This window comes from Phyllostomus hastatus, unplaced genomic scaffold (genome assembly GCF_019186645.2).
Source record: "Phyllostomus hastatus isolate PE091 unplaced genomic scaffold, TTU_PhHast_1.1 phas_scaffold_397, whole genome shotgun sequence".
Lineage (NCBI taxonomy): Eukaryota > Metazoa > Chordata > Mammalia > Chiroptera > Phyllostomidae > Phyllostomus > Phyllostomus hastatus.
This window is the reverse complement of record NW_025334029.1, coordinates 5,087,870-5,104,742: the sequence shown is the minus strand read 5'-3', so window position 1 is coordinate 5,104,742 and position 16,873 is coordinate 5,087,870. Positions and strand designations below refer to the sequence as shown.

Here is a 16,873-nt window from a genome sequence, read left to right as displayed (position 1 = left end):
TGACCTCACCTTATATAATTACATCTGCAGTGACCCCAAGTTCCAATTAAGGTCACACTCTGAGGTACTAGAGGTCAGGACTTCACCATATCAATTTTGGGGGGACATAATTCAACCAATAATAGTGATAATATTAGAAAAATCAGTGGCCCAACAGGTCCAGTCTAGACCTTACAGGCCAGATGCAATGGAAATCACCTTTTATCATATACTTGACCCAGTTTCCTACTGTTGACATCATATAATATGGTACTTTTGTTACAACTAATAAACCAATGGTGATAATTATTAAAATGTTAAGAAACTTGTTAACTTATTCTTAAAAGTCCACACTTCACTCAAATTTTCTTATTTTTTACCTAATGTCCTTTCTGTAATCCAGGATACCACACTACATTTAGTTGTCACAAGTAATATTTTTGCAATTCATTTTTGAGGATGATAAATTAAGAAAAAAATGAAAGATAGGTGAAATAAAAATATAATTCCTATTGAGCTGGAAAATAAAATTTCACTAGAAAATAATCTACCTTAATAATTCATCTATTTAAAGTAGTCTTTTTGTTTCTTTATAGAATTAAATGGCAGTTTATAAAAGTGTTAGTTTGCTCAGATAGCTGTTTTGCTTTTAAAAGAATGGAGGTTTTTGATGCCTTTATTCAGGTGAAGGACTGAAATAATAAAAACACAAAATTTATTCTTTAAAGTTAGTCAATTTGAGATTGGTTTCAGTAAAAATAATCTCTCAAGGCCCGTGAGGGTCATACCCAGTAACGGTTAGATAATAAACTGGCTATTCCTAAATAAACCTGCATGAAAGACTCAGCTACTACTACTGTTGACATGGAAAGGGACATCTCTAAAGACATTAAAAATATTCTGGAGGTGATGTGAAGTCCTTAGGTTTGGTAAGCAAATTTTAAGGAAATACAAAACTGCCAAATACAGAATCCTATACTACAAATATTTCATCTCTCACTGTTCAATATGTTTAAATTTAAGAATTAGAAATTCTGATTTCACTAAATAATTACTGATTTTTTAAAAACATACTTGCCTTGATATGTTCTAACCAATGAGTCGACTCCAAACTGGACAACCAGTGAGATTCTTCTACATTAGGATAAACAATGTCTTTGACTTTTTTTAAAGATTCCCGCATAACATGAATGTTATGAATGTCTAAGAAGAAAAGTTCGGTGTTATGATATGCATCATCACTTTCATATCCTCCTCCTGTTGCCTAAGAAACGAGATATACACACAATCAGTTGCATTTTCCATTTCTTTGTTTTTCTAACTTTATTTTTCAATTACAGTTCATATTCAATATTACTATGTATTAGTTTCAAGTGCGGCACAGTGGTTAATCATATATGTACAAAGTGTTCCTTTCCATATTTCTGGTACCTACCTTGCACCATATACAGTTATTAAAATATTATTGATTATATTCCCTATGCTGTACTTTACATCCCCATGACTATTTTGTCACTATGAATTTGTACTTCTTAATATCTTCACCTTTTTCACACAGTAACTTCATGCCCTCTTCCCTCTGGCAACCATCAATCTGTTGTCTGTATCTATGAGTCTGTTTTGATTTTGATTAGCTGTTTCCTTTGTTCTTTAGATTCCACATATAAGTGCAATCATATGGCATTTGTGTTTCTCTGACTGACTTATATCACTTAGCATAATACCCTCTAGGTCCATTCATGCTGTTGCAAATGGTAAGGTTTCATTCTATTTTATGACTGAGTAATATTCCATTGTACATATGTACCACAACATTTTTATCCATTCATGTATTGATGGACACTTGAATTGCTTCCATATCTTGCCAATTGTAAACAATACTGCAATAAACATTGGGTGCTTATGTTCTTTCGAATAGTGTTTTGGGTTTCTTCAGATATATTCCCAGAAGTGGAATCACTGGGTCATGAGGCAAGTCCATTTTTAATTTTTTGATGACTCTCCATACCATTTTCCATAGTGGCTGCACCAAGAGTGCATGAGGGTTCCCTTTTCTCCACATCCTCGTCAACACTTGTTCATTGATTTGTTGATGATAGCCATTTTGACAGATGTCATATGATATCTCATTGTGGTTTTAATTTGCATTTCTCCGACAATTAGTGATGTTGAGCATCTTTTCATGTATCTACTGGCCTCTATGAAGAAGTATCTATTCATGTCCTCTGCCCACATATCCTTTTTTTTTTTTTTTTGGTATTGAGTTGTATGAGTTCTTCATAAATTTTGGATATTAACCCCTTATGAAATCTGTATCATTGGCAAGTATCTTCTACCATTCAGTAGGTTGCATTTTTGTTTTGTTGGTGGTTTCCTTTGCTGTGCAAACCTTTTAGTTTCATGTAGTCTCATTTCTTTATTTTTTCTTAGTTCCCTCACCCAAGGAGATATTTCAGAAAAAGTAATGCTGTGAGAAATGTCAGAGATTTTGTGTTTCCTACTTCATCAGTAACTTACCCAAATATCTGAAAGTTATTAGTCCTGTAAATTTCAACCCCAAACCTTGCAAGTTAGATACAATGACTAATGGAATTTGACTTGGTATCCAACCCCAAGCCTCAACAACATTAGTCACACCTTGAGCTAGAAAAAGAATGGCAGGCTGGCAATCCTGGGGGGCAGGGTGTGTTTGTGAGAAAATATCATTTTCAAAATATTCTAGAATTTCTAGCTCTTCTTCCAGATCTGGAAAGACAAGAACAGGTTCTGAATGGTCCTTGTTCTCCATGAGTTTAATAATAGTACTTTTCAGGGGGAGGCACTGGCTTCGTAATAGTGCTTACATGGGACACAACAGGCCAGAGGAAAACAACAGACTTTGGAATCACACAGACTGAGATTGACAGCTCAGTTTCAGCCCTTCCTTGTTGTGTAATGTGGGTAAAGGCCCCTAACCTCTGTAAGGCTCAGTGTCCTCTTCTGTAGAATAGGGATAATACTACCTAGGTCTCACTGGATTAAAAAATGCCATAGTCTATAACAGCTAACACCAGCCACTGTTTATTGAGCCCCTATGATGTCCCAGATACTGTGATTTTTTGCTTCACATACTTTTATTTAACTGTTATAGCAATGCTACAAAATAGCTTTTACCATTCCCATTTTGCAAGTCAGAAGAAATGCTATATACCTATCCCCAAGGTCATGCAAGTAATCAGTAGAATAGAAGTTGTCTGACTTCAACAACTGAACTCTTTTCTAGTGCACCATGATTGGCTGCTATGCAAACACCAAGGACAGAGCACTGCACATAGTGGAACCTCAAAGCAAAAAAGGCTTCAGGAGAAGATAAGACAGCTGCCACCTACCACAGCACCTACAAGCATTAATTGCTAGGGCAGTCATCACCACCTTCACAGCTTGGTAAAGATGCCCGTTTTCCACGTAGACAAGAAGAAATGCTATGATTTTGTTTAGGAACCTAGCTGCCTTCTTCTTAATGTTTTTAAATGCCATGAAACATGTGGACTCTGGTTCTTTAATAAAAATTTAAATATTTGAGAGATTTGTGAAGAAAGCAATGTTCTATAAGCTGAAATGAAAAGATGCTAATTAACATCATAAAACACATGAATGTGTGAACTCAGAAAAATAATATCATCAAAGCAACATTCAGAGTATCTGTAGGAAGAAGACAGGGAAATGTGCTTGGAACTGGAGAGCAAAGGTGAAGGCACCAAAAAATGTGCAATCACTACTTTATGTTCCTTTCCTTCTTAATTATAACAAAAGAAGGAATATAAGCTTGTACCTCAGGATAGAAGGGCCAATACATCCTATGATTTTTTATAAGGTTAGTCACATAGAAGGTCTCCTGCAGTAGAAATAAGGCTACCACTTCAACTTCAAACCTAGAGGTTTATGTACAAGCCAGAAGCCTTGGTCCCCATAGACTCTAGGTATGAAGGTATATTTTATTTAGACAGAAATACACACACACACACACACACACACACACACACACACACACTTGCTGAGCCCTCCAGACAGACTACATGTTTCAGTAAAGAAAAGTCTTTGTGGTGACCTTTCTCATCTTCTTTGCCATGCAAAGGAGTTGTCTGCACCTTGTTCTTTTTTTCTTCAATAATTCTTTCACCTGTGTCTCATCTGCCCTGTTTCTTTTTCTATACCTCCCCAGGCAGCCTGGGGAAAGTGCTGGCTCAGGGTTTGACAGAGGGAAGACAAATAAATACTGTATTAATAAGAAAAAGAAAAGTCTTTGTCTGACTTGTGCACTGTTCTGCCTCCAATGCCTAGAAAACTATGCATTCAGTAAATAGCTGTTGAATCAGAAATGTATTTTTAAAGGTTAACACAAATAGCAGCAGTAGTAAGTAGACAATAATCATTCTGTTGTTTTAAAAAATTATTAGCTAATGAATAAATAAACAAATGGTCCATCTTCCCCTCTTCTTGGTTATCCTCGCCTCAGTGAATGACACCTGGTAGCTCTGATTGGAGGTCATGACAGAGGTGCTCCCATCCACCTGGCAGTCACTTTTGTGAACTGCAGGCCTGATATAGGGCCTAGGACGAAATGAAAAGCCTAAGTTTTGCTAGATCTGCATGCCTATAATGCAGTGGCACATGTCATTCTCCCACAGAGAGACAACCTGCTTCTCTTCACATGTAGTTTCTAAGTAGTTAACAGTGCCTTTCAAAAAGTTTTATAAAGCCCTGGCTGGCATAGCTCAGTGGATTGAGTGTGAGCTGTGAACCAAAGTGTTGCAGGTTTGATTCCCAGCCAGGGTGCATGCCTGGGTTGCAGGTCATAACCCCCAGCAACCGTACGTTGATGTTTCTCTCTCTCTCTATCTCCCTCCCTTCCCTCTCTAAAAATAAGATAAATAAAAAATCGTTTAAAAAAAAGTTTTATTAGCTCTGGCTGGTGTGGCTTAGAGGATTGAGTGGTGGCCTGTGAACCAAAGGGACACAGGTTTGATTCCCAGTTAGGGCACAAGCCTGGGTTGTGAGCCAGGTCCCCAGTTGGGAGTGTGTGAGAGGCAACCACACATTGATGTTTCTCTCCCTGTCATTTTCCCTCCCTTCCCCTCTCTCAAAAAATAAATAAATGAATTTTTTTTAGAAAAAGTTTTACAAATATCTAATGATAATATGGAAAAAATAAAAATATATATATATATATATACTTACTACTCATTGCCAAAATTTCTGGCAAACATGGATGTTAATACAGTTCCACTTTAGACTGGTTGGCCTAGCTCAGTGGACTGAGTGCGGGCCTGCAAACCAAAGGGTTGCCAGTTTGATTCCTAGTCAGGGCACATGCCTGGGTTGTGGGCCAGGTCCCCAGTAGGGTATGTGCAAGAGGCAACCACACATTGAGTTTCTCTCCCTCTCTTTCTTCTTCCCTTCCCCTCTCTCTAAAATAAATAAATAAAATATTTTAAAAATATAGTTCTACTTTAATTCATCACAGTGTACTGCCCAAAAATTAAAGCAGCTTGATGATGGATCTTATCCACCCCTGGGTTTTATTTGTTTGCTTGTTTAATTTAAAATAATGTGATGTTGCTTGTTATACCTGAGGTTGTGAATATCTAAATATCCACAAAGGAGGAACAATTAGGTCCAAAGAGAACAGAAGTCAGAGGATAAAATCTATTAGTCAGGCATAGATTGAATTTTCAAAAGTGCAAATTCTCCATCTCTGGTTAGTTTTAAAATATTAGTTTCAGTTTTCTTTTTGCAACACAATAAAACAACCCAGACTGCCTAGTATGATGACATAAGGGTCCAAAGACCTGTTGCTCTGGACATAGCTGACTAAGGGAGAGACAAAGCCAAGGGAGGAGGGGAACCTGAATGTACTTTTAAAAGAATCATGCGGGAGGAGGAAGATGGCGGCATGGTAGGAGGGAGCAGATTCAATGCCCCCCTACGCATGGGAGAGAAACTAACCGATCTACGGAGGAACAGAGCAAGGAGCCAACAATATCACAACATTTATGAAAATAGGACATCAAAAATTATAGCGACATTGAAAAACCAGACAGTAAAGAAACTGCTTCAGGATAAGAAGAGCCCAGGGATCAGCGCACGGACCAGGGAGGTTGCAGCCCCCAGGCCCAGTGCTCCTGGGTCTACCTCAGGGCACTTGGGAGAGAGCGGGGTCAACCGCTCCCTCCCTGGCCAAACAAGGATTGAGCAGTACCAGGGGAGGCCTTGTTGCTTGAAGGCACAGTGAGTGGAGTGAGGACTGAGAGACAATCACACAGGGGCTGCGAGCACCCATGCATAGCCCTGGGAAGAGTGAGTACCCCAGCCTGTGCGACCAAGGGCCGGCTGGCTGTGCACCCGTACCACCAACCCAGAGATAGTGTGGTTTTGTGGAAGACCTAGACACCACAGCCCTGAATACAGAAAAGGCATGGGATCTCACAGGATCCTGTAGCCCACAGTGGTGAACTCAGGGTAAGTGCATGACCCCTTGGGATACCCAAAGCTTACACCGTGAAGTGCACGCACCCTTGGGATCTCCAGAGCTTACACTGTGAACCCAGAAAACACACAGGTGCTCTGAGGTATTCTGGAGCCCAGGAGCCCGCCACAGTGGGCTCTGGAGAGGCGGTTTGGGAGCACTCAGACCCACACCCAGGGCCCTATGGAAAGGCACCAGACCTGCTCTGGGGAGAGCATGCGGCTAGCCCTGGGGACAGTACTTGAGAGACTGACTGGGAAGGGTGAAAAGCATTCTAATCGCCCCTCAGCCTGCTGAAGCCACCAAGACCAAAAAAACTGGTTTGGCCAGTTAGAAACCAACAAGAGGTTTTTTTTTGTTGTTGTTCTTTAATTGCTTGATTTTATCTTATTTTAATTTTTTTATATTAATTCTTATTATTTTTATATCTCTCAATTCCTTATGCTTCTCTTCCTTTCATCCTAGTGTTATTCTGTCCTTTCCAAATTTATTTCCCCTTCATTCCATCTTCTGCTTTTTCCCTTTTTTGTTAAACTTGCAAGTCACTGCAAATCTGTATTATCCTTTTCTCATTATACTTACATTTTTTATTTTAATAGTATTTTGGTACTCCTTTCTGTATAGTCTTCTTTGCTTGGCTGCTTATACTGTATTGTTTGATAGGTTTCCCCTGTTATCTCATTGATAGTGTATTGCTAATTTACTGTCCTTCATTTGTGTTCCATTAGTAAACTACTCAAGATTCTATACTCCCTATTCTTGTTATCTAGATCTCATAGATTCTGCCATATGATGGTTGCTCTAATATTACTGTAAATAAGATCTATTCCATACAATTATAAATACTACACAACACCCCTCCCAGGTCTCATCCCACTTCTCAGTTTCCTGAACTCTCTTACAGTAGTAAACTCTATTCTCTTACACACTAAACCTATTTACTATTTTTTACAATCACCCTACCTCAGAATATGACCTCCCACAGCCTCACTGCTTTCTAGATCTGACAATCTTTTCCTCCCCAATAAGAGTCTTATCTTCTTTCCATCCTTTCTAAAATATGGCTAGTGGGGTGGAAGATCACGGTTAACACTATATATAGACAAAGGATCTCCTAGCTCTTCTCTACTGGCTGCTACTGTAAGTATCATAGAATATACTCTTGCTGTCTTAAACCATTTTACCTTCCCCCTCCAACTGATCACAAAAAAGAGTAGGGGGAAGCTGTGAACACTAGGATACATGAAGGACACTGCACCACTGAATCTCACAGGTATTCTACCACAGAAGTTAACACTATAAACCCAGGGAACCAGAACAGATCAATTTAAGAAACAGAGACTAACAAGAAGAGTATCATAAACGGTGAGAAGATAAAGAAACAATCCCCAAATGAAAGGAAAGGAGGAAACCTCAGAAAGAATGCTAAATGAAATAAAGGCAACTCAACTATCAGATATTGAGTTCAAAGCAATGATTATCAGGAAGCTCAATGAGCTCACAATGACCTACCACAAACTACAGGGAAGCTACAATGAACTCACTGCGAACTATATCAACATGAAAAAGGAAATAGAAACTATCAACAAGGGCCAAGAGGAAATGAAGAACACAATTTCTGAACTGAAGAACACAGTAGAAGGAATGAAAAGCAGGACTGATGAAGCAGAAGATCGGATCAGTGAATTGGAGGACAGAGCAGAAAAAAACACCCAGAAAGAGCAAGAAAAGGAAAAGAGGCTCAGAAAGAATGAAGAGGGATTAAGAGAAATGCAAGACAATATGAAATGTAATAATATCCATATAATAGGCATACCAGCAGGAGAAGAAGAAGAGCAAGGGATAGAAAACCTATTTGAAAAACTAATGATGGAAAACTTCCCTAATTTGATGAGAGAAAAAGTCACACAAACCCAGGAAACACAGAGAGTACCAATCAAGAGGAACCCAAAGAGGCCCACTTCAAGACGCATCATAATTAAAATCACGAAAGACCAAGACAAAGAGAGGATCTTAAAGGCAGCAAGGGAGAAACAGGAAGTAACATACAAGGGAGCCCTAATAAGGTTAGCAGCTGACTTCTCAATGGAAACACTCCAAGCCAGAAGAGAATGGCAAGAAATATTCCAAGTAATGAGAACCAGAGGTCTGCAACCAAGGCTACTTTACCCAGCAAGGCTCTCAATCAAGACAGAAGACTCAATAAGAAGCTTCCCAGACAAAAGAAGTCTAAAAGAATACACCTCCACCAAACCAGCTCTGCAAGAGATGCTAAAGGGACTGCTTTAAGGAAAGGGAGGAAAAGAGAGAGAGAGAGAGAGGAACACACATACATAAAAGGCAATGAATAAGTACCTATCAATAATAACCTTAAACATAAATGGATTAAATGCTCCAATCAAAAGACATAGAATAGCTGATTGGATAAGAAAACATGACCCACATATATGCTGCCTACAAGAGACCCACCTCAGGATAAAAGACCTACACAGGCTGAAAGTGAAGGGCTGGAAACAAATTTCCCAAGCAAATGGAAAGGAAAAAAAAAAGCTGGGGTAGCAATACTCACACCACACAAACTAGACTTCCAAAAAAGGGCCATAAAGAGAGACCCAGAAGGTCACTTCATTATACTCAAGGGAAGAATCCACCAAGAAGACATGAACATTGTAAATATAAATGCACCCAACACAGGAGCACCCAAATACATCAAGAAAATCTTAGAGGACTTCAAGAAAGATATTGACAGCAGCACAATTTTAGTGGGGGATTTTAACACCCCACTGTCAAAAATGGAGAGATCTTCCAAATAAAATATCAACAAAGATATTGAGGCATTAAACAATGCCCTAGCTGAAATGGACTTGACTAATATATACACAGTCTTCCATCCCAAAGAAGCTAAATACACATTCCTTTCAAATGTACATGGAACATTTTCAAAGATAGACCACGTGATAGGACACAAAACAAGACTCAACAAATTCAAGAAAACTGAAATCATACCAAGCATATTCTTGGATCACAGGGGACTGAAACTAGAAACCAACCCCAAGAGGAAAAACCCCAAAACACTCAAAATCATGGAGATTAAATAGCATGCTATTAAACAATGAATGGGTCAAGAATGAAATTAGGGAAGAAATCAAAAGGTTTCTGGAAACAAATGGAAATGAACTCACAACAACCCAAAACTTATGGGATATAGCCAAGGCAGTCCTGAGAGGGAAGTTCATAGTGATACAGGCATACCTAAAAAAGATAGGAACATTTCAAACAAACAACCTAACCCTATGTCTCCAAGAACTCAAGAAACAACAACAAAGACAGCCCAGAGCAAGTGCAAGGAAGGAAATAACCAAGATCAGAAAGAATTAAATGACATAGAGACTAAAAGCACAATTCTAAGGATCAAAGAAAACAGGAGGTGGTTCTTTGAAACGATAAACAAAATCGACAAGCCTTTAAGCAGACTCATCAAGAAAAAGAGAGAGAAGACCCATGTAAACACAATCAGAAATGAAAGAGGAGAGATTACAAGGGATACCACAGAAATACAAAGGATTGTAAGAAATTACTACCAAGAACTCTATGCCAAGAAATTTGAAAACCTAGGTGAAATGGACAAATTTCTAGAAAAACATAATCTTACAAAACTCAATGAAGAAGAAGCAGAAAGCCTGAACAGACCAATAACAGCAAAAGAAATTGTAGCACTAATCAAAAAACTCCCAACACACAAAAGCCCTGGGATGGTTTCACAGGAGAATTCTACAAAACATTTACCCCTATCCTTCACAGACCATTGAAAAAAAATGCACAATGAGGGAAGACTCCCGAAATCTTTTTATGAAGCCAGTATCATCCTAATCCCAAAACCAGATAAAGATACAACAAAGAAAGAAAACATCAGGCCAATATCGCTGATGAACATTGATGCTAAAATCCTCAACAAAATATTGGCAAACCGCATCCAACAATACATTAAAAAGATCATACACCATGACCAAATGGGATTCATTCCAGGGATGCAAGGATGGTACAACATTCACAAATGAGTAAATGTAATACATCACATAACCAAAAGCAAAGACAAAACTCCCATGATCATATCAATAGATGCAGAAAAAGCATTTGATAAGGTACAGCACCCATTTATGATAAAAACACTCAGCAAAGTGGGAATAGAGGGAGAATTCCTCAACATAATACAGGCCATATATGACAGACCTACAGCCAACATCAGACTCCATGGGAAAAAATTAAAATCTTTTCCACTAAGATCAGGAATAAGACAAGGCTGTCCACTTTCACCACTTCTATTCAATCTAGTACTGGAAGTTTTAGCCACAGTGATCAGACAAGAAAAAGAAATAAAAGGCATCCAAATCAGAAAGAAGGAAACAAGACTGTCACTGTTTGCAGATGTCATGATATGTACATAGAAAATCCTATAGACTCTACCAAAAAACTGTTTGACCTAGTAAATGAATTTGGCAAAACAGTGAGAAACAAAGTCAATATCAAGAAATCAAAGGCATTTTTGTACATCAACAATGAATCATCAGAAGCAGAAATCAAGAAAAAAAAATCCCATTTGAAATAGCAAAAAGAAAAATGAAATACCTAGGAATAAACCTAACCAAAGAGGTAAAAGACCTGTATTCAGAAAACTACATAACACTCAGGAAAGAAATCAAGGAAGACACAAACAAATGGAAACATATACTGTGTTCACGGATTGGAAGAATTTACATTATCTAAATGTTCATACTACCCAAAGCAATTTACAGATTAATGCAATACCTATTAAAGTACCAATGGCATATTTCACAGACATAGAACAGTTCAAAAATTTATATGGAAGCATAAATGACCACAAATAGCTGCTACAATTTTGAGAAAGAAGAGTAAAGTAGGAAGGATCACAATACCTGATACTAAACTATATTACAGTGCCACTGTAATCAAAACAGCCTGGTACTGACATAAGAACAGGCACATGGACCAATTGAACAGACAGAGAGCCCAGAAATAAACGCAAGTCTCTATGGTCAATTAATATTTGACAAAGGGGGGGGGCAGCAACATAAAATGGAGTAAAAATAGCCTCTTCAACAAATGGTATGGCAAGAACTGGACAGCTACATGCAAAAAAATGAAACTCGAGCACCAACTTACACCTTACACAAAAATAAATTCAAAGTGGATAAAAGAGTTATATATAAACCGTGACAACATTAAAGTCCTAGAGGAGAACATAGGCAGGAAAATCTCAGATATTTCACGCAGCAACATTTTTGCTGACATGTTCCCTAGAGCAAGGGACATAAAGGAAAGAATAAACAAATGGGATCTCATCAAAATAAAAAGCTTCTGCATGGCTTAAGAAAGCAGTATTAAAATAAAAAGAGAACCAACTGTATGGGAAAACATATTTGGAAATGATACCTCAGAAAAGAGTTTGATCTCCAAAATATATAAAGAACTCACATGACTCCACTCTAAGAAGACAAGCAACCCAATTAAAAATGGGCAAAGGAGTTGAATAGACACTTCTCCAAGGAGGACATACAGAGGATCCAGAGACACATGAAAAGATGCTCAATATCACTAGCTATCAGAGAGATGCAAATTAAAACCACAGTGAGATTCCACTTCACACCTGTCAGTATGGCCATCATAAACAAAGCAACAAATAACAAGTGTTGGAGAGGTTGTGGAGAAAAGGCGTCCCTAGTGCACTGTTGGTGGGACTGCTCACTGGTACAACCACTATGGAAAACAGTATGGAATTTCCTCAGAAAACTAAAAATGGATCTGCCTTTTGATCCAGCAATTCCACTGCTGGGACTATATCCTAAGAACCCTGAAACACCAATCCAAAAGGACCTATGCACCCCAATGTTCATAGCAGCACAATTTACAATAGCCAAGTGCTGGAAGCAACCTAAGTACCCATCAGTAAATTAATGGATCAAATAACTATGGCACATTTACACAATGGAATTCTATGCAGCAGAAAGAAAGGCGCTCCCACCCTTTGTGACAGCATGGATGGAACTGGAAAACATTATGCTAAGCGAAATAAGCCAGGCAGTGAAAGATAAATACCATACGATCTCACCTTTAATAGGAACCTAAACAAGAAAACAAAGAAACAAGCAAAATATAGTCAAAGACACTGAAATAGAGGACAGGCTGACGGTGACCAGAGGGGAGAGGTGAGGGAATTTTAGGGGAGAATGGGAAGGGTATAGAGGAACAAATTTAAAGGACCCATGGACAAAAACGTGGGGGGGGCGTGGAAATGGGAGGGAGGTGGGGAGGGATGGTTGGATGGGCTGGAATTGGAGTAAAGGGCAGAAAACTGTACTTGAACAATGATGAAAACAAAACAAATATGGGAAGAAAAAAAAAGAATCATGCATGTTTCCATGCCTGTAGTTTTAGTTTGTTCGTTACTTTATTTTGCTCATTAGATTCCTGTTATAGGTGAGATCATATGGTATTTGTCTTTCACTGACTGGCTTATTTCACTTAGCATAATGTTCTCCAGTTTCATCCATGCTGTTGCAAAAGGTAGGAATTCCTTTTCTTTCTTTCTTTCTGCTGTGTTTAAGTGACCAGAGAGGAGGAGGGAATGGGGATAATGGTGGAAAGAAGGGGAAGGGACTAGACAAAGAACATGTATGAATGACCCATGGACATGGACAACAGGGTAGGGATTGACTGTGGGAACAGGGGGTGGGATGGACAGGGGAGGGCAAAGGAGGAAAAACTGGGACCACTGTAATAGAATAACAATAAAAATGACTGAAAGAAAGAATGAAACATAGATCTTTAAAGCCTAGGATGTTTTCCTTATTTTTTTTCCTTCCCTTCATTCCTAAGGGGACTAGAAACACAGTCATATTTCCTGAATGTTAAAAAGGCATTTAAGAATTCCAATACTATAACAATGTGCTTTAGAGTTAATATGATGTATGTATTTTATACATTTTAAGATTTTAAAATGTTTTCTAAATACCTCATGTTAATATTATATCTATTTCAGGCTAAATGTATACAGGGCGACATTGTATTTTCTACATGTATTCTGAATTTTAGGAAAAGAAGTATACAAAGTTAAGGATAACCCAAGACGACATTCATATTTAGACTTAATTTTCTGCTTTCACTTCCTGATTACTTTGCATATAATTTCAATATTATTTTCATCCCCTGAAGACAAACCACCTATAGTAACAAACAGGTGATCCAAGAGCATGCAAGGGGCAGAGAGGCCCTCCAGGAATCAGTGTGTGTGACGCACAACTGTGTGATTGGAGACCCCTACACATGCCATCTCACATGTGTATATAGACAGATGTCATAGGTCCCCTTAAGGAAGCTGCTGCTTCTGTCTGAGCTGCTCAAGGACTTGTTTTGCTTTCAGGTTCTTGTCTTGTGCTCTGAATCATTGAATATGCCAGATAAATGACCTTGGGATAAGCCAAGTACCCAAGATGATGAAATTGAAACCTACAGCTGACAAGAAACAAAATATCTGAAAGACAGAATGGGGATAAGGAATGAGGGGCACTTGTGAGCACTTGTGATAGCTGGTAATAATGGGAGAAGGAAAACAACAAAACAGAAAGGAAAAATTGAACATAAAAAGCATAGCACAATCTGGGGTCATTTAGGGTACGGGTAGACAGCCTTAGACCTTGTTGCAGCCTCTGAAGAGCTTATGAAGGCAACACTATGTAGTCACTGAGGTTCACAGTGACAATTCTAGTCAACTTCAGGAGCAATTGGCATTTTCTGCTTAAGAAGGCCATGAGGACAACTGAGACATACTTCTTTGAAAATAACATTGTGTGTGTAGTTATAAACTTCATATACATAGATCTATTCGTTTCTTGAACTGTTTAGAGAAATGAGAGTACATATTGATGAGTACAGTGAAGAGACTGTTTGATAAAGTTAGAAATTTAAACTTTTATCAATTACACCTTCCCACAACTCCTCACAGACATCTTAGTAGTAGATATTGAGAATGACCATCAACAGCCTAAAGAGCTCCAAAGAGATTGTAACTTTTCCCTAAGATTCGACCTAAACCCAAGTTCATTACAGTTGTAGACTTCGCCTAATTTACCTAAAGATTATTTGCACTTTAATATGTTCAACTTATATGTTTTGTGATTAAAGTACTTTCTACCTCAGTGAACTAGTTTTCCTTTTTAAGCTAAGTTTAACTATTAATTTAAGCCCACATGTTGACATAGTATGGCAAAAACACTCATGTGAAATACCATACGCTGTATATAAGTTTCTATTATGTCATTATATATACTCACCTTGTTAGCCACTGCATTTACATTGGGTCTTGCATCATAAATTGTGAGTTTAGAAATCTGTCTATTAGTCTCCTTGATGACGTCAAGATATTTTTCATCATCTTTATTTCGTTTACCACTCATACCGACGAGAGGCTGACTGCAACGCACAATAACTGTCTTGTTTTCTGGATGAATCCATGACAGTACCTATAGTTGGTACAGAAATTTTAAGCTATCAAAGCAAATCTCAAAACAATTAAAACTATAAAAATAAAGCACTAAGAATCACGATGAAGTGAATCTGTTTTTGCTGAAATGGAATGCTTATTCACCTATGACTTCATTGTGTGTGCCCAGAAACACACATTTAACAATGTCACTATTAAGAAACAATTAGAATAACCAATTGCTTTACTAGTCCTTTCATAATTAGCAGCATATCTAATAGAAATTAAATGCTTAACTAAAAGTGTTAAATCACCTAAAGGAAATAGAAAGCGTCTGCTATTATTTCAGTCTGTAAATTGCACTGGATTTATCATCACGAAGAAACAACTTAAGCAAAAAGTGAGAGGTAAAGGAAATCACCTCTGATATATCACATTTCTGTAATACCAACTCATATCTGCAGGTCGTTTTCCCAACAGTCTCAATTCTAGAATCCAACATGAGGGGAGATAACTCAAGGGAAGCAAAGAAGCTGTCAGGACAGTCAAAAGAACCTTCAGAATCTCACAAGGAAGCATGGATACCTGGCTCCTAGGAGAGGTCTTTGAGCCTTTAGTCACATTGTCTTCTCTAATTTTATACACACACCTAGTACATTTGATACCTGGTTTTCCAGTTCACAGCACATGAGAAAAAACAACTGTAAAAGGTAACTAATAATGTAATACACCAAAAGCTATATAATTGTCCACTTTAATTGGATGTGGTATATACCTCAATAAAGCTGTTAAAAAAAAGCGGGAGGGGGGTGAGAGGTGAGCATGTTGGGTAATAGCTTGGGTTCTGGGGTGGTGGACCTCTGCTGTGGCTCTAACCTGCACACTGAGCTCACAGCCTTTGTTGCCTCACTCTCCTCTTTCATCAAATGGGGAGTAATGCTATCCCGTGGTGCTGCTGGAACGACAAAGGAAGAACTAATGCAGGTAAAGGACTCAGTGAACTGCAGAGGGCTGGCTGGCTTGAGTTAGCACCTAGAAGCTGGCCAGCAGCTCGTAAAGTTAGATAGGAAAAACTATGAAAACCAGACATAAGAACTAAAGAAGCATAACAGTTTGAGTTCACTTAATACAAGGCCAAATAATACAACTGTCTTTTCAAGTCACCTCCTCCATGATAACAAATGACAACCATTGATATTCATAAAAATTGACATGCACAATAATGACAATGGGTTGGTGAGAATGATTATATGATGATATGAATACTCATTCATTGTGTCTTTGTGCCATAATGGAGACTAGTTAAAAACACCGTGTGGCTCAGCGGACTGAGTGCTGGCAAACAAACCAAAGGGTTGATACTTCGATTCCCAGGCAGGGAACATACCTGGGTTACGGGCCAGGTTGCCAGTTGGGGGCATGCAAGAGGCAATCGATCGGTGTATCTCTCGCACATCAATGTTTCTCTCCCCCTCTTTCTCCCTCACTTCCCCTCTGTCTAAAAATAAATAAAACATGCGCTGGCTGGAGTGGCTCAGTGGATTGAGTACCGACCTGTAAACGAAAGGGTTGCTGGTTTGATTCCCAGTCAGGGCACATGCCTGGGTTGTGGGCCAGGTCCCCAGTAGGTGGCGCATGAGAGGCAACCACACACTGATGTTTCTTTCCTCTCTCCCTCCCTTCCCCACTCTCTAAAAATAAATACATAAAATCTTAAAACATAAAAATAAAATTTTTAATAAAAAACACCACCGTGGCCCCTGAAGTCCTGGGAAAAGCACTGGCCTTTCCTCAACCACCAAATTCTAATCTACAACAAACCTGCCCCACCTACTTCCTATAGTCTTTGCTTCAAAGGAGATAAAAAACATTAGATCACTTTTATGTGTTTA

The 16,873-nt window shown here is 38.5% G+C and overlaps 1 protein-coding gene across 6 annotated transcripts in view; it reads right to left on the bottom strand.

The window, feature by feature from the left end:
* The window catches only part of MTM1 (myotubularin 1), a 154,586-nt gene that overhangs the window by 23,153 nt on the left and 114,560 nt on the right, over positions 1-16,873 (bottom strand). For all 6 annotated transcript variants that reach the window (XM_045820475.1, XM_045820479.1, XM_045820480.1 and 3 more), the window contains 2 exons: positions 14,833-15,021; positions 1,058-1,243 (listed from right to left, as the gene is read on the bottom strand). In XM_045820475.1, coding sequence (XP_045676431.1) covers positions 1,058-1,243; positions 14,833-15,021 — 375 coding nt within the window. The remainder of the gene's footprint in view (positions 1-1,057; positions 1,244-14,832; positions 15,022-16,873) is intronic.